General features: G+C 38.4%; 1 protein-coding gene across 1 annotated transcript; it reads right to left on the reverse strand.

Moving 5' to 3' along the window:
• Positions 1 to 312: 312 nt before the first annotated feature.
• slitrk6 (SLIT and NTRK-like family, member 6) lies at positions 313 to 23,299 on the reverse strand. Its single transcript, XM_007232254.4, has 2 exons — positions 23,200 to 23,299; positions 313 to 4,320 (listed from the first exon to the last, which is right to left on the reverse strand). The coding sequence occupies exon 2, from the start codon at positions 4,302 to 4,304 to the stop codon at positions 1,812 to 1,814; it is 2,493 nt and encodes an 830-aa protein (XP_007232316.3). The 5' UTR covers positions 4,305 to 4,320; positions 23,200 to 23,299; the 3' UTR covers positions 313 to 1,811.
• Positions 23,300 to 25,076: the final 1,777 nt, after the last annotated feature.

Below are 25,076 nucleotides of genomic sequence, written 5' to 3' on the forward strand. Positions count from 1 at the left end.
TACATAGGCTATTATATAGACATGTATATTATATTGGCCTATATATTAAATATGCTATTATATAGGCATGTTTATTATATAGACTTATATTTCATATATATTACATTATGCTATTATATATGATTTTTATATAGGCCTATATATTATATAGGCTGTTATGTAGCCATGTGCATTACATACACTATTATATAGAAATGTTTATTACATTAATAGGCATGTATATTACATAGATATTATGTATCATATTTATATAATGTGCATTATATAATCAATACAATATTACAACATTAATAATGAAAGAAATGATATTGATTAGAGATCAAACAGTAATCCTTTATTGACCAGTCCCAAGGAATTGCACCTGCATAGGGAATATGATATGATATGAAATGATATATAAAAGAAACAAACCCAGTGCTGGACGTCTGTTAATGCTGCTAATTTATGTTACATTTACTGTATATTTAGAGTTTAGGTGGCCGGTATATTGTAACACACTCAATATAAACTTTATTTACATCTCAGAGATCAATCAATTAATCAGACAGTCAGCCCATCAATCAATCAATCAATCGATCATAAACACATGAAAAGGCACACAGACATATATAAATGTAAAATTATGTACAAATATAATTATATATACATACAGAATAAATAAATCTGATCTACGTCGGTACAAAATAAAGCTATGGTGCTCTTACGTACAGTGAAACATTTCAAGGCTGAGCTTTGCTTTGACGTTGTTTTTTTTTGTAACTTTTTTCACTTTTTTTTTTTTCGTCAAACAAAGATGTGATAAAACACCCTGCATAAGAAGAATCATGCTGAGAGAAAATATAGAGTCTGTTATAGAGTTCTGGAAAAAAAAAAAATTGGAAATAAAAAAAAAAAAACAACCAGTAGCTGCACTCACCAGGTATCTCAAATGGACAATTTCCCACCCATAGATCCGCCTGCCTTCCTCACAGTACTTTGATTGTCGGGTGCCATCTTTTTTATTTATTTATTTATTTTTTCGTAAATGGCGTTTGGAGTAGTGCAATTCTATTTTTTTTTTCTCGTTAAATTACGACTCTGCAGCAGACGGGACTTCAAAGCTGTGGGCTGTGATGAGATGCGAGTGCTTATCTTATCTGAACGACGGAGGAAACGACGGCACGGACAGGGAGGGTTGTAACTGTCGCTGCTGCCGCTCACTGTTATATATGGGATTTTTGTGGCTTTTGTGTCGCCGGTATACCGATAAAAAAATAAATATGAATTCACAGACCTGTCGCATGGGGACAAAAGTGGTGCGTATTAAAAAAAAGAAAGTGCTAGACGTACATTTCAGGTGTGGGAAGTAAGTAGAAAGTAGTTGTGTTTTCGCTACATGGCACGTGAAAGACGCTTATGGCAAATTTTCAAGAGTCGCAAGACTTGGCAGAAAGAACGGAAAAAGGAGAACGCCTACCAGACCTGATGTGTCTACCTGCTGTAACAACATCCCTTCCCCCGTCCCTCGGTGGAATTACAAAAGGGCTAAACGTCCCTCTTTCTTTACAAGAACCTGTTAAACCATCCTGTCTGACCCCTGGTAAACCAGGTAAACGAAGATAAGAGGCAGGTGTCTTACCTCTTACCTTACTGTCTGGCTTTTTGATTCAGTTCGTTTTGTAACAACTCTAAAGACAGCTCGAAAAAAACTAGTGAAGGCACTTTTTTATTGTGGAATATCGTCTTTTATATCTAAGCTATCTTTCAAACCATGCACCACTAATGTGGAGCGTGACTCCAAAGTACAACAGCAGTTCATGCATCCTAACGTCCTAATTGAATGCTGTCTGATGCTCTAGCACTTCCAGGTAGTCTGGTTCAGTGTGCAAGTTGGCTTTCAGCTCAAAGTACTCGTTCTTAGTCTGGTGTTCCACCATGACCTTCCTCGGCCTGGTGTACATGAGCGTCTCCATCAGTTTCAGCTCCTTGTGGTGCCCGGGGACTTGCATGTCCACGGCTGGCTGTAGCTGCGAGATGTTTTTCCTGAGGTATTCCGTGATGCTGAGCTGCTGGAGCTCACGCTCTCGCTCCAGGATGTTTTTGTACAAGGAGCTCGCATCACCCAGAGCCACAAACTCAGCAGGGTACTCGCTCACGGCCCTGTATTTCAAAGTGGATCCCGTTAAAGGAGAACCGTTCTCCTTGTCCGTGATGCTGTGGCAAAGGTGGTTGGGTTTCTCCGTCTCGTAATCCTCAGTGTCGTACTCTTTGTGCTGAGAGCAGTAGCTGGGATTTCGGCACACCTGGACGATGGGACTTCTGGAAGCTTCGTCGTACATGGCCGTGGCGTGCCTCTCGGCGACGTGGTGCGTCGTCTTCTGGCCGTACATGCTGTAATGTAAGTGGATGGGGCTGCTTTCACGTGGCTGTTCCTCAACCTGCTTTTTCTTGGACTGCCGGCGACGCCGGTGCAGGACAAAGACCACGATCCCGGCGGAGCAGAAGATGACAGTTAGCAACAGGATTAGGAGGCAAAGAATGAGGACAGAGAGAGGGACGGCCTCCGTCAGGGATCGAAAGAAGCCACTGGTTCCACCGTCAGGGGCTGCAGTTGTGGCGACACCAAACTCAGCTGAGTTCCCCAAAGAGTCATGGGTGACCAGACCTGGGCAGAGGAGGTCATGTCTTAAGCTCCTGATCTCTGCATTTGCCACCTTCCTAGGACTGTGGCACAAGATGGTACCCACCAGTGTGTCCTTCCTCAGCTTTTCCGCCCATTGCTTAAGACCCACCAGGTCGCAGGTACAGTCCCAAGGGTTGTCCTCAAGATAAATCTGCTCCAGAAAGTCCAGCTGGTCCAAGACATTGCTGACCGGCAGGTGCATGAACAGGTTCTTTCTCAGGTTCAGCTTGGTCAAGGGCACGTTTCGGAATATTTGCGCCGGAAGAGCGTTGAGATGGTTGTTGTTCAAAAACAGGAGCTTGAGGTTGGTCAAGGGGTTGAACGACCCCGCCTCTATTTCCTTGATGATGTTGTATTCCAGGTACAAGTATTCCAGATTGTGGAGACCCAGAAACATGGTCGCTGTGATTTTCTCAATCCTATTTCCATTCAGGTAAAGCTTTTTAAGGTTGCTCAAACTCAAGAACGTCTCGTTGTCGATGTAGTCGATTTGATTGTTGGCGAGGTTCAGCAATTCCAAACTGTCGAAGGTGACAAAATCGTACTTCAGGAGTCTCTGGATCATGTTCCCAGTTAAAACAAGCTTACTGGGACTCTGCTGGAGTATTCCTAAATCCGATATCCTCTGAATGCCTCTGTCCTCACAGTGGATCAGGAACCCCGCACTGGGATGGTTGTGACAAGAGCAGTGTGCAACACAGGCTGTCTTTGGGATGTGGGCAGGTGTTGGGATCTTTGCGTCGTCTCTGGCATCTGGAATCTGCATGACCTTTGTGGAAGGGGTGACCACCATGTCCAGGGACTTGGACGGTTCCTCGAGGTTGATGTCTGCATGCGAGGGACAAAGTACGTCCCTCTTGACCTTGGCCAGGGTACTCCCCCTGAGGTGATGGGGACTGCTGCAAACCACCTCACCGATGGACGACTGGGCTCGCATGTTCTCGATCCAGATCTTTAAGTGCAGGATCTGGCAGTCGCAGACCCAGTCGTTGTCCTCCAGCAGGAGCTCGATGATGCGTCCGATGTGCTCAAGGAAGCCCACGTAGGGAAGCGTTTGGAGCTTGTTCCCTCGCAGGTCCAAGTGCGTCAGAGGCACAAAGCGGAAGATGTTGTTCGGGAGGAACTCGATGGAGTTGTCGTTGAGGATCAGGACCTTGAGACGGACGAGTTTGCTGAAGGCCCCAGGCTCCACGACCCGGATGAAGTTCGTGTCGGCCTGGAGGTACTCCAAGTTCACCAAGCCGTGAAAAGTGTCCTCCTTCAACATGACCAGGAAATTGCTGTTGATGTGCAACTTCTTCAGGGAGCCCAGCGCGCTGAACACCCCCGGCTCCAGCTCTTGTATGCTGTTGGCGCCGAGATGCAAAGTGACAGCGTTCTTGAAGGGTTCCATGTCCTCCGGCAGGAGCTCCACTAGGTTGTTTTTGTACAGATTCAGGTGGAAAGGTCGGTCCGGCGGCACCTTCACATCCGAGATTCTGGTGATGCCGCGTTCCTCGCAGTTCACGTACAAAACCCCGTCCTTTTCTTCGCAAAGGCACAACGCTTCACAAGCTCCCTTGTACGATGCCTTGAAGCCCTCGACATCCTGCAACTTGGCGCCGGCGAAGAAGGAACAAAGGAGAAGAATCCTGGCCAGCATTTTCTCTCTTCGGTATCTGCAGAGACAAAACACAAGAGGAAAAAAGGAGGATTATTGCAAAACTGCAGTCGACAGAAGAGGGGAGTTTTTGACAAAAGATGCATTTAAATATAAAACCGAACTGATTAGATTGCGGTGTAACAAAGGCAGCGGCAGGTAGTGATATAACACAAAGCAAAACTCCTTTATTATATATTTTAGGCATATATAGTCATATATAAAGATTATTTATCTTATAGATCTATATGTATATTATTAATATACATATAAAAGCTGCAAAGTAGATTCAGAGGACATTTGCTTTTGTCAGAAACCTGTAGAGAGGTCTTTCATATAAAACAGTGCTTTACATTTTCCTTAAATAAAAAAAAAAAAACACAATAAAATACGAGGAGGCTATTTTATGTTTACACTGTGTTTAATATAAAATTCACATGTAAGACTGAAGGGAGTTGCATAGTATTTGTAAAAATAAATAAATAAATAAATAAAGGTTGAAATTTGATGGAAAGGAAACATTAGGTTGCAATTCAGTTTTTTTCATAATGCTGTCTATTTTTTACTTGATGCACATTCATATCAAAACTATGTATACAGAATACATGGTTCATGTTCATGTTAACATTTTTATATAACACTACATTATATTATATAGCCATATACAGCTCTGGAAGAAAAATGAAGAGAGCACTTCAGTTTCTGAATCAGTTTCTCTGATTTTGTTATTTATAGGTTTATGTTTGAGTAAAATGAACATTGTTGTTTTATTCTATAAACTACAGAAAACATTTCTCCCAAATTCTAAATAAAAATATTTAAGTCATTTAGAACATTTATTTGCTTTCAGACCTTAAATAATGCAAAGAACACAAGTTCATATTCATAAAGTTTTAAGAGTTCATAAATCAATATTTGGTGGAATAACCCTGATGGTTTTAATCACAGTTTTTTTTTCTTTTCATGCATCTTGGCATCATGTTCTCTTCCTCCACCAGTCTTACACACTGCTTTTGGATAACGTTATGCTGCTTTACTCCTGGTGCAAAAATTCAAGCAGTTCAGTTTGGTTTGATGGCTTGTGATCATCCATCTTCCTCTTGATTATATTCCAGATGTTTTCAATTTGCTAAAATCAAAGAAACTCATCATTTTTAAGTGCTCTCTTATTTTTTTCCAGAGCTGTAATATGCATACATGAACATATACAGTATATATATGGTTCATTAAAATTAGTTCTATTGAGAGTGTCGATTAAAAACCTCTGTAAAATATATCCTACTTTCGCTCCTCTGTGAGAGATAATTCCTTCATTTGCACAATCACTTCACTTCTGATCACATGACTGTGAGTCTGAGTGTTACATAATCCCAGCCTTCAGCGTTTCACACTTACTAAAAACACTGTTTTATCACCAAAGCTCTAAAGGTGTCCACAGGCCACGGTCTGCAGCGTAACCGCTCATGAAACACAGTGTACTAAATATATACTGGATTTATAACACACACACACACACACACACACACTATACAGACACACACACACACATGCATATATATATATATATATATATATATGCATTTGTAACACGCTAAAATTGTAGTACAGTATATTAAAATATATTTGTATACCCAACGAAGTATACCAGAAGTGTTCTACCTACAAGAAGCATATTTATACTGTACATTGTAATGTAAATATATTTAACTTCAGTTTTTGGTACATTTCTAATATACCCTGTGTATAAAATAGTGATACAGTTGTAATACTTCATAAATGTATAAACATTTTACTGTAAAGCATATATAAAATATGGGGTTACACACATGAAGTAGTTTAAATGTTTAAATGTTACTTAAGTATATTTAAAATACTTTCATTTTAGTACGGTTAAGTACACTTAGCACAATTTAACATTTGAGCATTCTTTAAATATACTGATTAATAGCAATGTGGCTACAAGAACTCTTTAGTGCACTATAGCATAATAATACTTAGTATACTTTAATCTACTTTTTTCACTAGTAAACCTCATAAAACTGACTTAGCTGACTAAATGTTTGTTTTTTTACAATACAATTTACAACAGCACTGATAATGTTCATTTACAAACATAATAGCATTCCTGAAGTACATATATGAATAGAACAGCACTGCTGAAGTAAATATATGATTAAAATAGCACTGCTGAGGTAAATGTATGATTAGAATGGCACTTCTGAGGTAAATATATGATTAGAACTGCACTGCTAAGGTACAGTAAATGTATGATTAGAATAGCACTGCTGAGGTAAACGTACGATTAGAATAGCACTACTGAGGTAAATATATAATTAGAACTACACTGCTGAGGTACAGTAAAGGTATGATTAGAATAGCAATGCTGAGGTACAGTAAATGTTTGATTGGAATTACATTGCTGAGGTAAATATATAATTAGAACTACACTGCGGAGGTACATTAAATGTATGATTAGAATTACATTGCTGAGGTAAATATATAATTAGAATAGCACTGTACAGCTTGTTCTATACCATAAACCTCTTCAAACCTCTACTGACACCTGTATAAAGACGCTACAGCGAAGGTTTTAATCGCGTCCCCTCGACACAGGCCAGCTGCAGCCTCTCCACCTGCCACTCTGACTGTGACGGGTGGACGGATGCTTAGTATACTTTAATCTACTTTTTTTACTAGTAAACCTCATATAGCTAAATGAGAAAATTCAGCAGAGACGTGTAAAACTGATTATCTAAACAAGAGGAGCTACTTTGAAGAATGTAAAAGTGTGTCCAAACTTCTGATTAGTACTGTATGAGCATATACAGGCGAAATATACTACATGTCTGTATGGGTAGTCCTATTTAAAGTGTAAAATTATGGCCAGGTCCGTGTCAAATTGTCAAATGCGAGAAGACTGAAGATAAAGAGTGTTGAAATGAAGCTCAGTGAATCTGAGAACACTGAAACTCTTCATCTTCCTCATGAAGGGAATCTGAAGCTCTGATAGCAACGCTGCTGTTTGATTGGCTCGCTGTGATCCGGTTCTGTAGACGTAGCTTCTGTAGCTTTACTGGGACTGATCTCAGGCTCTGGTTAGACTGGCCAACAAGTCTTTGATTAATTTTTGATCAGTTACTGCTGAACATCTTTAAAAACAGGAATTATTATTTATCATTAAAAAGTCAGGTTTAGGTTCATCTCCTACGTGCCGAGCGTCAGTTTAAGCGTAATCCAGAAGAAGCTGTAACTGACTAAGAGATAAAAGCGACAGTTCAGATCAGAAATATCAAATTTACCTTAAATTTCCACAAAATCCCAAATCAGCCTACAGATGTTTGGGGTCTGGTATTCTAGAACATACTCAAAACTTGGCTGAAAAGTCCAAAGGTCAGAACCAAACAAGGATGGTGTAAAAGCTCCCCAAGCAACTTATAAAAAACATGCATTTCTGGACAATCTGAGAGATACAGAAGGTAAGAGCTGGAACAAAATATTGTTATAGCAATTACATCGTATCATTTTTGTTTTCGCTTGTAAACCATTATCGATGTGTCACAATAAATATGGATAAATATGGATATATCTCTATATGAATAGGGTAAACCTGCATTGAAGAATATGATTGGAATAACACTGCTGACGTAAATGTGTAATTAGAGTGGCACTGCTGAGGTAATTGTGTGATTAGAATAGCAATGCTGAGGTAAATGTATGATTGGAGCAGCACTGCTGAGTTAAATCTTGGATTAGAATACCAGTGCTGAGGAAAATGTATGATTAGAATTACATTGCTGAGGTAAATATATAATTGGTATAGCTCTGTACAGCCCGTTCTATACCATAAAACTCTATAAACCTCTACTGACACCTGTATAAAGACGCTACAGCGAAGGTTTTAATCGCGTCCCCTCGACACAGGCCAGCTGCAGCCTCTCCACCTGCCACTCTGACTGTGACGGATGGTCACGGCAGGCTGCTCCTGCCGCTCAGGCCTGTTCTGCGGGGAGGGACGCCACCGCTCGTTTTTCATCAGGTGTAATGCGATTTCGGATCCGCCGCTGCCACAGCGCCGCAGCTCCACTGGAGCGCAGTCAGCGCCGGCGCATCTGTCCGACAGCACCCGCCGCTTGCATCGATTTCCCCACTGAAATCAAACACTGATAGGTGTGGCAGCCGCCACCGGCCCCCGGAGCTGCCGCCACCGAGCCGGAGCGACAGATGACATGGATCAAACTGCCGCCGGGGGACACCGAGATACCAGCTGAACAAATTAAACTGAACTGAAGCAACACGGAGCGTCCGCGTGACCGGCGTACGGGAGAGTATCGACCTGCCAGTAATCATACATTTACCTTAACAGTGCTATTCTAATCATACATTTACCTTAGCAGTGCTATTCTAATAATATATTTACCTCAGAACTTCTATTCGAATCATACATTTACCTCAAAACTGCTATTTCAATCATACATTTACCTCAGCAGAGCTATTCTAATCACACATTTCCCTCAGCAGAGCTATTCCAATCATACATTTACCTCAGAAGAGCTATTCTAATCATACATTTACCTCACCACTGCTATTTCAATCATACATTTACCTCAGCAGTGCTATTCCATTCATACATTTACCACAGCAGTGCTATTCTAATCATACATTTACCTCTGAACTGCTATTTTAATCATACATTTACCTCAGCAGTGCTATTCTAATCATACATTTACCTCAGAACTGCTATTCTACTCATACAATTAGCTCAGAACTGCTATTTCAATCATACATTTACCTCAGTAGTGCTATTCTAATCTGCAGCAATCTGTGTATAGAGAATATTGGAGTTATCACAGGAGGAGCATTAGCAACCTCTACATCTCTTTACATGCTGAGACGTCTGATATGTTGCTAAAGTTACACATGCGTTACTCATGCTTTTGCTCTGTCATCTGCTGAAGAGCTGGGGGATCTGCTGGTGTGTCGTGGTGGATACGCTCGGCGTTCTTCTGTAGATCTGATAATCTGAAGTCTATAGAAGTGTAGCGAAGCTCACAGTTCCTCATAAACACTGAAGAACTCGTCTGTCTGCAAACACATGATCCAAAGCCTTTCACTTTCTCAAAAACATCGATTCTAACAAAACACTGCATTCCAGCCGTCAGTAGAGCTTTCAGAGGTTTACCTACAACACCAGAACACTGGTAACCCCCCACACTTCGGATGGATGTGGCTGAAAACACTGTATTTTTACTTTTTTCCTACATAGTAAATGAATAATGAAGTGATCTATCAGACTGTGAAGAAACACATAAAGAATCATGTAGTAACTTAAAAGTGTTAAACAAACCTGTACAACAGAGGAAACTCTCACTCTTCTATCCTTTCCTAAGTCCTGATAAATGCCAGTTTCATCTTTTTAACATTTTTGATGGTCTTTGCAGTGACTGCACTTGAAGATAGTTTTGAAGTTCCGACATTCATTGTAAATAATCACCTCATACAGTATTACTACTCTGTAATTTTACAGTCAATGAACTGTTTTTTGTTAAGTAATATTAAACTGATTGTGAATCATAAAACTTTCCAGAAACTTTCTGGACTCTCCAGCAGAATTAGCCTGGAAAAAATAAAGAGAGCACTTCAGTTTCTAAATCAGTTTCTCTGCCTTTTCTATTTATAGGTTTATGTTTGAGTAAAATGAACATTGTTGTTTTATTCTATAAACTACAGACAACATTTCTCCCAAATTCTAAATAAAAATATTTAAGCCATTTACAGCATTTATTAGCAGAAAGTGAGAAATGGCCAAAATAAAAAAAAAGATGCAGAGCTTTCAGACCTCAAATAATGCAAAGAAAACAAGTTCATATTCATAAAGTTTTAAGAGTTCAGAAATCAATATTTGGTGGAGTAACTCATCATGTTCTCCTCCACCAGTCTTACACACTGCTTTTGGATAACTTTATTCCTTTACTCCTGGTGCAAAAATTCAAGCAGTTCAGTTTGGTTTGATGGCTTGGGATCATCCATCTTCCTCTTGATTATATTCCAGAGCTTTTCAATTTGGTAAAATCAAAGAAACTCATCATTTTTAGGTGCTCTCTTATTTTCTTCCTGAACTGTATATATCATTAACTATTTATAAATGTAACACTCTATAAATGAGTTGAATAAGTGTGTGGATGATCTAATCTTCATAACTGAGGGATTATTCAGGGCTCGGCTCAGATCCTGGTGCTGTAACTCGGTACCGCTGTGCTGAGGGATGTTCTGAGATGTTCTGGAGATGTTCTGGGTTCCCACATCCCCGATGTTGTGAGTGTCGTGTGGTTCGCCGTGCTGAACCTCAATGTAATGGGTTTTCTATTCTCAGCGCTCTGATTAGCGCTCCGTGCTCCGGGTGGAATGCTAATGCACCCGGCTAGCGTTAGCGCTGTATAAAAACCTGTTCGCTTCCAGTGCGCTGTGCTAAACCGCGGGACGCGCTCCAATATTTACAACTCGCTCGTGTCTTTGTGGGACTCCTCTTGAATTAATGAGGGAGTTAGCATCTCGTGGCATCGCTAGTTAGGCAGCACTCGGCGGCTCCTGGGGGAGCTGGTGTCTGTGGGCGGCAGCAGCAGCGGCGGGCAGCGTGGTGCCGGGCCGGGCAGGTCGGGGGATTAGCGCTGTTCCTCACGCCGCTGGCAGGGCGGGTCATTCATTATGCATGTGGGTAGTAATGCCACACTGTTAGCGTACGGTTCACTAGCGGAGCGGAGACGAGCGTCCACGACCCATCAGCCACAGTACATCAGCTGCTAACTGCTAACCGTCACGCCACTGTCCAAACTTATGCTAATCTGACGGACAGGTTGATCCCCATGCTAATGTTTCACCCATACTGAATATCTGAAGTAGCTTTTTTTTACTTAGCTGAACTCGAATACTAGCACATTAACACTAGCCTCTTAAAGTTATAATAGTTATGATAAGCAATTGTTTGAACAACACATTAATTACTAAAGCAGAACTGCTGAGGTAAATTTATGATTAGAATAGCACTGCTGATGTACAGTCATATGAAAAAGTTTGGGCACCCCTATTAATCTTTTTTATCAAAACAATAATGATTCTATAAACTACAGACAACATTTCTTTCAAATTCCAAATAAAAATAATGTCATTTAGAGCATTTATTTGCAAAAAAATGAGAAACGGCTGAAATAACAAAAAAAGATGCAGAGCTTACAGACCTCAAATAAAGCAAAGACAACAACAAGTATTCATAAAGTTTTAAGAGTTCAGAAATCAATATTTCGTGGAATAACACTGGTTGGTTTTAATCACAGTTTTTTTTTCATGGCATCATGTTCTCCTCCACCAGTCTTACACACTGCTTTTGGATAACTTTATGCTGCTTTACTCCTGGTGCAAAAAGTCAAGCAGTTCAGTTTGGTTTGATGGCTTGTGATCATCCATCTTCCTCTTGATTATATTCCAGAGATTTTCAATTTGGTAAAATCAAAGAAACTCATAATTTTAAGTGGTATCTTATTTTTTTGCTTGAAAATATGGATATTGCCCTACAGATTGTACTGAAACCTGCAGGACAGACGCACTACAGGACCTGTTTGAGAGCCCCTGTTTGAGATGAATATTTTAACAGTGATCTGCTCCTATTATATTCTCTTTCTGAGAATTAGGACAGTCAGGTCCCCCCCCCCCCTCCACATCCGGAGAGACTCAAGGTGATCGCACAAGGATACGCCACCATTAAAACCACTTCCTGCTAAAGTGGGCGACGACGTTCTGTTCCGCCAGGAAAGAACAATATCAGCATTTACCCAAATACGACACAACACCTCTCAAACTACAGACTGCAGCTCAGCACAAACTGCACATCCAGACCCCTGATTACTGCTAATATAAACAAACACGTTCAAAGCACTTCTGCAGACGATTCAGAACAGAGTATTAGGAAAACGTTATGGTACATCCTGTATATTCACACTCCTGGACACTACATAAACATAAATACAATATTTACACAGGGTTATGTTCAGTATTCATCATATCTGCTGATACCTGCTATCTCTTATACTTTATAATATACTCTGTATTACTGCACTACCTCATACCTACGTTTGGTTACTTCACACTTTTTATAGCTTTTGTATTTATACATTCATGTATATATTCTTCATTCTGCATTTTTTTATTTTTACTTATATCTTATGAGGTATAGTTCATATTTCAAATCTAAGTTTCTAAGAATCTTTTCTAGTCTTATATTTCTTGCTGTGCTTTATTACTTCCCTTTTATAGTTGTCTTTCTGCCAATCTACCTATTTACCTACCTACCTATATACCTAATTACCTACCTACCTACATAATTAAAATACCTCCTTACCTACCCAGCCACTTACCTAGCCTAGCAACCTACCTTCATACCTAGCTACCTACCTAAATTCCTACCGTATGCCTAAATATGTACCTAGCTATGTAGCTATTTAGAATAGCAATACTGAGGTAAATGTGACTAGAATAGCACTGCTAAGGTAAATGTATGATTAGAATAGAACAATATCTAAATCATTTTATCTTTTCAAGTATCTTATCTTTTCAAATCAAGTATAACTACAGAGGTATATATATATATATATATATATATATATATATATATATATATATATATATATATATGAGTAATTGTAATAGCACTGCTGAGGTCAATATATATATATATATATATATATATATATATATATATATATATATATATATATATATATATATATATATAGTTAATTAAAGGATTTTAAGTGTGCCTTATAGAAAAATATGGTACTTAGGTTCACAGCTAAGGCTTTAGGTCATGCTACAATACTAGCCTTAGCTTTGGGCTAATATGCTACTTGCTAGCTAAGGCTCTCACCTTGGGCTAACACTGTGATTGTCAGCTATGGCTAAAGCATTATGCTGTTGCTATCTATCGGTAGACCTGTACTAAGCTAATTAAAGTCCTAGCCTCAAGCTAATACTCTAAAAACACAGAAGGGTCCTAACCCTAACCTAAAACGCATGTTTTATATGTGATTTATGTAATTAAAGTTCTAGCCTTAGCTTTGGGCTAATGTGCTAGTTGCTAGCTAAGGCTAAAGCCTCATGTTGTTGCTACTGTATCTATCGCTAGCACTCTACTGTATGGAGGGAAAGGGCTTGTGTGCTTGACATTATATTATTGTATGCTAATGTGCAGTACTGAGATATTTGGAGCGTTTCTATTGGTTGGTTCTGGTAGAGCTGCTGGAACATTAAAATAAACTCATACTGGAGCTTAGCTAAAAATAGCTCAGGTGAAATTGATGTATGCGGGGATGGTGTAATTCTGTGTAAGGGATTTTTCGCTAAAGCTAATTTGCAGCGGTTATTTCCCAGGCGTTAGCCGTAGCGGATGGAGACGGACAGCTGGTGCCAGCAGATGCGTCTCAATCTGCGGAATCAGTGTCATCACAGCGCGACCGGGTTCTCCGTCTTCTCCAGCTCTGAGTTTTTTTCCGATTTTCTCCTCAGCCGGATTCGGTTCTGACAGATTCTCTCTTTCTTTTTCTCTCTCTCTTTTTTCTCTCTTACTCTCATCAACCCAGTTCTGTCTCTCGCCCGGATTCGTCCTCTGAAGCTCCTCAGCCGAAACACAACAGAGGAGCCCTGAAATAAGAGCTGCTGAATTATGGATAACGCTCGTCGCGATAAAGAGCGAGAAACATCTGCTCCTGGTTCTGAAGAACTGGTTCTGGGAGACGGAGCTCATGCTCTGCTGCTGATAGCCAAAAAAAAAAAAACAAGAAGCTACGGATAATCAGGAGCTTCCCGAGCAGCGTCTGGAGCTAACGGCGTGACGGCTACAGAAACAGCGCCGGCGTGAGCAATGATTACAGCGACGCTGTCCGGCCGACGCTCTGAGATGTCCTGCTTTTGTCTGGAAACTGCTGACGTGCTCTGATGCTCCTCCTCAGCAAAAAAAATACCAAACGCAGCAAAGCTAACCAAGCTAACCGCGCTTACACGACAGATGTGAAGTAATGAGGCCCTGGGCTTGAGTTAGCATTATACAAGTAAAATTCGGCCCTAGCAACAAACTTTAGCTTTAACTCCCAGCTCTAGTTCTAAACCAAAACTAATGGTTTATGGTTTATTTGTGAGCTAATAAAAGTCCTAGCCTAGCACTTTAACGGTTCTAGCACTCTAAAAAAATACACTAGGATCCTAAACCTAACCCAAACACTTCAGTTTCTCTAATTTTGCTATTTTAAGTTTATGTTTGAGTAAAATGGACATTGTAAACTATAAACTACAGACAACATTTCTCCCAAATTCCAAATAAAAATATATTAAAAAATATAAAAATAATGCAAAGAAAACCAAAAGTTTATATTCATAAAGTAGTTTTAAGAGTTCAGAAATAATTAATATTTGGTGGAATAACCCTGGTGGTTTTTAATCACAGTTTTTTTTTTCATGCATCTTGGCATCATGTTCTCCTCCACCAGTCTTACACACTGCTTTTGGCCAACTTGCTACTTTACTCCTGGTGCAAAAATTCAAGCAGTTCAGTTTGGTTTGATGGCTTGTGATCATCCATATTCCTCTTGATTATATTCCAGAAGTTTTCAATTTGGTAAAACCAAAGAAACCCATTTTCATTTTTGAGTGCTCTCTTATTTTTTTTTTAAACAGAGCTGTATTTGAGTTAAGGTCCTAGCCTGAGCTAACACTCTAAAAATACACTAGGGTCCTAACTCTAAGATAAGATAAGGTCCTAGCAGGTGTAGAATTTTTAGGTGGAATAACATAAATGACGAAAACAAACCAAGTTCTAACACTCAAATGTCACTTTTTCAGTTTAAGGTGGAACAGAAAAATCTAATTAGCAGCTAGACACGCTAATTATGTACCAGCTGCAAGACTTAAATGTCAAAGTGAAGAAAACGAAGCCACCTTAAGTGGTGCAGCAGTTTAGTGTGATTGCATGAACACAGAGGCAGCTTTTAAGGTGGAACTTGGAGATAACTACCTCACTTTTTTAAGCTGGAATGCAATAGTATAGTGTATTTGGGAGAGTTTAAATGAGCACTAGTACAGTATTTCTCGTTCAGTGTTTGGTTAGCGTATGTTTATTGTTGTGGTGTGTTTATAGTGAGTGTGTGTAAGTGTTCGTGTGTGTGTGTGTATATATGTGTGTGAGTGTGTGTAAATGTGTTCGTGTGTGTGTATGCGCATGTGTAAGTGTGAGTGAGTGTGTGTGTGAGTGTAAGTGAGTGTGTGTGTGTGTGTGTGTATATATGTATGTGTGTGTGTGTGTTTATTGACCTACAGTGGAGTGGTGAAGGTTGTTGTATCACACCAGTGGGACACCCCAGAATGAGGCGAGCAAGAGAAACGAGAGAGCAAGAGATAACAATACAAAAGAAGAGAAAAAATGGAGAGAAAGAGAGAGGGAGAGAGAGAGGCAGAGAGAGAGATAGAGAGAGAGAATAGCTACATCGATAGATAGATACATAGATAGATAGATAGATAGATAGATAGATAGATAGATAACAATACAAAATAAGAGAAAATATGGAGTGAAAGAGAGAGGGAAGAGAGGTAGAGAGATAGATAAAGAGAGAGAGAGAGAGAGAGAGAGAGAATAGCTACATAGATAGATAGATAGATAGATAGATAGATAGATAGATAGATAGATAGATAACAATACAAAAGAAGAGAAAATATGGAGTGAAAGAGAGAGGGTAGAGAGATAGATAAAGAGAGAGAGAGAGAGAGAGAGAGTGATAAAGGGAGAAAGACAGAATGAGAGAGAGATAAAAAGAGAGAGGTAAAGATAAAGAGACAGATTTAGATAGATAGATAGATAGATAGATAGATAGATAGATAGATAGATAGATAGATAGATAGATAGATAGATAGATAGATAGATAGATAGATAGATAGATAGATAGATAGATAATCAACAACCATATACTAACACTCACTGCGCAAATACATACTGGCTACAATAATGCAAACAGGCTATATTGCCATACTGGACATGTTAACACTAAATATAGGAGTACACACTGGCTACAATAATGCTGTAGAGTTGTAATATAGAGATACCTACTAGTTACAACAAGCCAAACAAACCATATTAACACAGTAGATATATTAACACTCGAAATATTAACACAGATTATATTAACAGATATATTAACACTAATTGAATACATACTGGGTACAATAATGCAAAAAATGCTATATTACCACATTGGATGTATTAACTCTCACTGAAGGAGTACATCCTGGCTACAACAAAGCAAGCATGACATACAGTATTAACACACTAGTTATATTTACACTCACTCAAAGAATACATACTGGCTACAACAATGCAAACAGGCCATATTAACACACTAGATATATACTTCCTCTCACTAATTGAATACATACTGGGTACAATAATGCAAAAATGCTAATATAACCCATTGGATGTAATAACACTGATGGTAGGGATACATACTGGTTACAACAAAGCAAACAGGCCATACCCACACTATATTATATTAACACACACTGAAGGAATACATAGTGGCTACACTAATGCAAACATGCTATATTGCCAAGCAGGGAATACTAACCGGCTATAGGAATACATACAATACAATAATGCACTCGGTCTGTATTACCACACTGAATATATAAAACACACACTGGCCACATAAATCTATTCTGCATATATATTTTAACATATACTGGCTACATAAACACATATTGGATATACAAGCACACACTGACACTGAATACACACTGGCTATATGGCTTATCACATACTCAGCAAAATACACATAAATAAATTTATGTGTAAATTTAACGTAAATTTAACACTAACTGTGGGAATACATACTGGCTACAACAATACACACTAGCTACATAAATACTACTGGCTATGATATCATAAGCTATCATAAGATAAGTATAATAACACACTGGTTAATTTAACACTAATTGTAAAATGCATGCTGGGTATCTTTACACTAAATATATTAACAATGGATGTAGGAATACATACTGGCTACACAGTAGTACACAGAGGCCACATTAAAACACTGTATAAATTAACAGATACTGGCTATAATCTGTATTTTCTGCATTAATACACACTGGGTTTATTGCCACATTGGTTAGACAAATACATCCCGTTCATGATATCATAAACTGAGTATAATAACATACACAGGGTAACTATAAATGTGGAATACATACTGGCTACAGTAGTCCACAGAGGCCACATTAAAACACTGCATTAAAACACTACAATAATGCGTATTGGCTATATTAATACACACTGGATATACCCTCACACTGTATAGATGAATACATACTGGTTATGTTATCACATACTGAGCATAATATCAAACACTGGATCATTTAACTCTTAACTCTCTATCTTAACACTGAATATATTAGCAGTGACTGTAGTAATACATACTGGCTACAATAATGCACACTGGCTGTATTAATACACACTGGATACATTGCCACATTGGTTAGACAAATACATACTAGCTATTTTATCATATATTGAGCATAATAACAGACACTGGTTAATTCAACACTAATTGTAGAATACATACTGGCTATCTTAACAGTAAATATATTAACACTGACTGTAGGAATACATACTGACTACAGTAGTACAAAGAGTCCACATTTAAAATACTATACACATGCACACATACTGGCTATAATAATACACACTGGATACATTGCAACAGTGGTTAAACAAATACATAAAGACTATGTTATCACACACTGAGCATAATAACAGACACTGGTTAATTCAAGACTAATTGTAGAATACATACTGGGTATCTTAACACTAAATATATTAACACTGACAGTGGGAATACATACTGGCTACAATAGTACACAGAGGCCACATTTAAAAGACTATACACATGCACACATACTGGCTACTATAATGCATATTGGCTATATTAATACACACTGGATATATCCTCACACTGTATAGATGAATACATACCGGCTAAAATGAGTAACCTACCCTGTTGAATACATACTGGCTATCTTAACACTGAATATATTAGCCGTGACTGTAGTAATGCATACTGGCTACAATAATGCACACTAGATACATGAACACACACTGGCTATAATAATGCACACTGGCTGTATTAATACACACTGGAGACATCGCCACATTGGTTAGACATACAGGCTATGTTATCACATACTGAGCATAATAACAGACACTGGTTAATTCAAAACTAATTGTAGAATACATACTGGCTATCTTAACACTAAAGACTGTATATTAACACTGCCTGTAGGAATACATACTGGCTACAGTAGAACACAGAGGCCACATGTAAAAGACTATGCACATGCACACATACTGGCTAACATAATGCATATTGGCTATATTAATACACACTGGATATATCCTCACACTGTTTAGATGAATACATACCGGCTAAAATGAGTAACCTACCCTACCCCTAAATATGAAATACAGTACATACTGGCTACACACACACACACACACAGACACACTTGAGATGTGTGGAAACGCTCAGTACAGAATGATTTATTTAATGTGTTTATTAATAATTGATTGGTCTGATAAAGAGCAGATCAGTATGATAATTTAAACAGTTAATGATTATTAATTATTGATTATCAGCCCTCAGCTCGTTAATAAATGTAGGAGGAGCTTAATGATGTAATTAGCGTCCAACTCGACACCGATATCCCCGACTCTCCGCCAGCAGGTGCAGCAGCACCATGGGATCTGAGTGTGTGTGTGTGTGTGTGTGTATGTGTGTGACTGTATTGTGTGTGTGTGTAAATGTGTGTGTGTGACTGTATTGTGTGTATGTGTGTGTGTGTGTGTGTGGGTGTGTGGTCAGTTGTACACAAGAGCTTTTGTACGAAAGCCGTTTCTGAATGAATGCTTTCCAAATAAAGAAATAAATAAAAGAGTGTGTGTGTGACTGTATTGTGTGTGTGTGTGTGTGTGTGTGTGACTCTACACACTGCAGTTCAGCGCGAGAGCCATCAAACACAGCAGAGCGGGCAACACTCCAACCACTACAGCGTGCCCACACACACACACACACACACACACACACTATACACACACACACACACACTATACACACACACACATTATACACTCACACACACTCACTCGATATAAACTCACGCAAACTCGTAATTAATACACGCTGGCTACAATAAAAAACACACCACAAATATGCCGCTAAAAACAGTCTTCAATTCTACAATACATACTGGTTACTATAACACATGCTAACAATATCAATGCACTAAAAATATAACACTGCTACATTCCCCACTAATACATACTGGCACATATAGTAGTACATACAGGCTACACAAATATGCTACACATATACTGTACTCAATAATACATACTGGTTACAATGACACATACTTTGTAGTGCACTGATATGGATATAATGTGTCATTTGTTCCAATCCTTAATAATACATACCGGTTATAACCGGTTATAACACATGCTTAAGATCAAGATCAAGATCAACACACTACAAATATAACACTGCTTCATTCCACACTAAAACACACTGGCATACAGTAATACATAAAGGCTACACAAATACGCTACAACTATACAATCCACAATAATACATACTGGTTACTGTAACACATTCTATCCACATCAATGCACTAATAATATAGCAATGCTACATTCCAAACTAATACATCCTGGAATTTATAGTAACACATATAGGCTACACAAATACACTACACATATATCATACTCGATAATACATACTGGTTACTACAATAGACACTGCACATATTACCATAGTCTGGCTACAGATGAATAATACATACTGGTAATGTTAACACATGCTATCAATAGCAATGCACTACATTTATAACACTGCTACATTCCGCACTAATACATACTGGCATATACAGAAATACATATAGGCTACACAAATACACTACACCTACACAACCTTCAAAAATACATACTGGTTATAATAACACATGCTTTGTACTGCACTGATATGAATATAATGTGTTATTTGTTCCAATACTCAATAATACATACCGGTTATAACACATGCTATCCATAGCAACACACTAATAATATAACACTGCTACAATCCACAGTAATACATACTGGCATATGTAGGAATACATATAGGCCACACTAATATACAGCAAATATACAATCCTAAATAATTCATACTGGTTACTATAACAGATATTGCACATATTACGACAGTCTGGATACAGATACAGCACACCAATAAAAACAGCCCTGAATAATACATACTGGTTGTAACAAGCTTTTACATATGTAAACAGTCCTCCAAAATACATACTGGAACCAATGGCTACACTGTCCATGTTAATCCACACTGGCTATAAAACACATTACAAATAATCCATTGCAAACAGTCCTCAATAATACACACTGGTTGTAATACCAACTGCTGCTCATATTAATGCACTAAACATATAGCAAATATAACACTGCTACATTCCAAACTAATACACACTGTGTGTAATAACAAAGTAAAACACACTAATACACACTGGATATAATAAAACACTGCAAATACACAATACAACAGTAATACATACTGGTTGTAATAGTCAATTTTGCCTACATTTAAAAAAAAAATCTGAAGTACATACTGGTTGCAATAACACATAGTGTCCATCCTGGCTACAATAAAACCCACTACACACGTACACTCATAAAAAGTCCTCAATAATACATACTGGTTGTAATATACCAATGCACTATAAATATAACACTGCTACATTCCACAATAATTTAAACTTGTTATAATAACAAATGCTGCCCACATCAATACACACTGGCTGCACAAACACACTACAAATACACAATCATCAATAATACATACTGGTTGTAATATACCAATGCACTATAAATATAACACTGCTACATTCCACAATAATTTAAACTTGTTATAATAACAAATGCTGCCCACATCAATACACACTGGCTGCACAAACACACTACAAATACACAATCATCAATAATACATACTGGTTATAATACATACATAAGCAGACCTTAGCCATACGAAGTAGCTACAACAATACATACTGCCCATATCAGTATACTATTATCATATATCATATACACTCATAAACAGTCTTCAGTAATACACACTGAATAGAACAGAACATATTACCAATATTAATACATACTGACTATTATAAAAACACAATACAAACTTTTATCTTTGAAAAGGCTTTAAGCGAGCATTTATGCAGCATTCTAGTAGTAACAACCCAAACTGTGCATGCTAATACATACTGGCTAAACCCTGAATATGCAAATCATTCTAAACAACAATACATTCTGAGTACAATAGCAGACACTGTCCACATTAATACATACTGGCTTTAACAAAAGAACACTAAAACATACACATGTAAACATTCCTCAGTAATACATACTGGTTATAACATCCACATATTAAAACAGAGACTTTACTAAAACAAACTACACACTTACTGTCCTGAAATATACATACTGGTTGTAATAACTGCATTAACACACACTGTTTATATTAATACATACTGGCAAGAAAATCATATACAGTCATAATAACATGCCTTATAATAACCTAGCAATAGGTTACAACACACTGATTATATGAATACATGCTGGCTATATTACCATATACATAAATAAGCATACACTGATTCTGCAAATACATAACTGCTTTATAATCACACACTGGCTATGTAAATACATACTGGCTGTATTAACACACACTGGATATATACCATAAGCACACGTATACTTTACAAATACATACTGGCTATATGATCAATTCCTGGCTACATTAACTCACTTAATGTATTAACACTCACTCTTGGAATACATACTGGCTATTTTACCACAATGGATATAGAGAAAAAAGCATGAATAGACTTCACTAATACATACTGGTTATATGATCACACACTGGTTATATTAACCCAATATGGTGATATGTTAAGACACACTGGCTATGTATGTGAATATATACCGGCACACTGGATATACATAAAAAGCACACATACATACTGGATATATGATCACATTCTGGCTACTTTAACTCACTTAATCTACAAACACTCACTGTTGGAATACATACTGGCTATTTTACCACAATGGATATAGAGAAAAAAGCATGAATAGAATACATACCGGCACACTGGATATACATAATAAGCACACATACATTCTGGATATATGATCACATTCTGGCTACATCAATCCACTGAATTTTTTAACACTCACAGTGGGAATACATACTGGCTATTTTTAACATACCGTATATATTTAAACTCACTGTAAGAAGAATACATACTGGATGTATTAAACTGTTGTCAAGCCTTTTTAACACGCCAACTATATAAATACATACTGGCTATTTTAACACACTGGTTAAATTTACAATCACTGTAAGAAGAATACATACTGGCCATATTAAACTGCCATCAAGCCATATTAACACACCAACTATATGAATACATACTGGCTTTTTTAACACACTGGATATATTTACAATCACTGTAAGAAGAATACATACTGGCCATATTAAACTGCCTTCAAACCTTATTAGCACACCAACTCTGGTTTAATTAAAAATAAGCCGCGCTGTCAATAAAAATACATACTGTATATATGAACTCTACTTATTACCACATACACAAACACATACACCTTATTAGCATACACACACTCACACACACTCTTTAGCGGACTTTAGCGCACGGGCGCACTGTGGGAATGTGCGCGCGCGCTCCTCCCGCACTTTCCCGCGGGGTCACTCACCGTGCCGTGCTGTTAATTCCAGCGCGCGCCGCTCCGCGCGCTAAGCCCCCGCATCCCGCAGCGCAGCGCGTGAAGTCCCGCAGCAGCTCCTCGCGCTGTAACTGAGTGAGTGAGCGAGGGAGCGCGCGCTCCTATTGCCTATAGCTCCTCCCCCACGTGCACGCTGTCGCCTCCACCGGGGGGCGCCACTGCGCGCGCGCACACAGACACAAACACACACACACGCACAGGCACGCACGCACAGAAACCTCAATTAGTCACACACTCTCTGTCATCTGTTTGGCTGAGCTCCACATTGCTGCCAAACTAATTAACACAAACTTCAGCATCAGAAAAAAACAAAGAGTGAAAAGAAACAAAATAAACTAAAAATAATGAAGTTATAAGATTATTAATCATCATAACATCTCTCTCACTTTTACTGGTGTAACTGTGTTACAGGTCATCGGTGTAACAATAAACTGCATTACGGGTAATTTGTGTAACAGTGTAGATTGTATCAAATGTCTGTGGTGTCACAGTGTAAATTGTGTTAAAGGTAATTTGCGTAACAGCAAAGACTATATATTGGGTCAATGGTGTAACAATATAAAATGTGTTGAAACAGTGTCAATGGTGTAGCAGTGTGAAGGGTGATATGCTTCAGGAGTGAAACAGATTAAGAAGTGTTATCGGTCAGTGGTGTAACAGTGTAAAGTGTGATATGGTTCAGTAGTGAAACAGTTTAAGGAGTGTTATAGGTCAGTGGACTGTGTTAGAGGTCAGTGGCGTAACAGTTTGAAGAGTGTTAGAGGTCAGTAGTGTACCAGTGTGGAGTATTTTACAGGTCAGTGGTGTAACAGTGTGAATAGTGTTATAGGTCAGTGGTGTAACAGTGTGGAGTGTTTTACAGGTCAGTGGTGAAACAGTATGAAATATGTCACAGGTCAATGGTGTAACAGTGTGGAATTTGTTATGGGTCATTTGTGTAACAGTGTACATTGTGTTGATTGTCAGTGGTGTAACAGTGAGAATGGATTGTGTCATAGGTCAGTGGTATAACAGTGTAAAGTATGTTTCATATTAGTGATGTAAAAGTGTAGAGTGTGTAACAGGTCATTGGTGTAACCTTTTAGTATGTTGTGGGTCAGTGGTATAACTGCAGTATATTGCAAGTCAGGTTTGTTACACTGTATAGTGTGTTTTGTGTCAGTGGTGTAACAATGTGGAATGTGTTACGGGTCAGTGGTGTAATAGTGTAGAATGTGTTGCTGTCAGTAGTGTAACAGCATGTAGTGTCGCTCTGAATTTCTTTCTCTTCGCTTTATTGGCTCTTATTATTGTCAAAGTAATTAAAAGTCTGAAAGCAGGAAACTGGAACATTTAATATTTCAGTAAACAATACACTGTTTACCAAATATTAATCACCAACAATCCCTTGCATTCTCTCTCTCTCTCTCTGTCTCTCTGTCTCTCTCTCTCTCTCTCTCTGTCTCTCTCTCTCTCTGTCTCTCTCTGTCTCTCTCTCTCTCTCTCTCTCTCTCTCTCTCTCCTGTCGCAGATGACAGGCAGCTCTTCTGTTTTCTCTAATTTGTTCTTTTAAACCTTTTCGCTCGTCTGCTGTCAGACCCGTAACTTTTAAAGGATGATGTTTCCTGACATTTCTTTGGCAGTTCCAATTCTTTACCTCCACGTTCCATACAGAGAATCACCCACGCAACCGAGGGTGTTATGAGTCACTGGTGCGACAGTGTAGAGTAGTGTAGTGTAGATTGTGTTTAGGTCAGAGGTGTAACAGTGGTGTTACAGTCCAACAGTGTGGAGAGTGCTACAGATCACATGTTTAACAGTATGGAGTGTGTTACAAATCAGTGGTGTAATAGTTTTGAGATTGTTAT

Source organism: Astyanax mexicanus, chromosome 21 (assembly GCF_023375975.1).
Source record: "Astyanax mexicanus isolate ESR-SI-001 chromosome 21, AstMex3_surface, whole genome shotgun sequence".
Classification (NCBI taxonomy): domain Eukaryota; kingdom Metazoa; phylum Chordata; class Actinopteri; order Characiformes; family Acestrorhamphidae; genus Astyanax; species Astyanax mexicanus.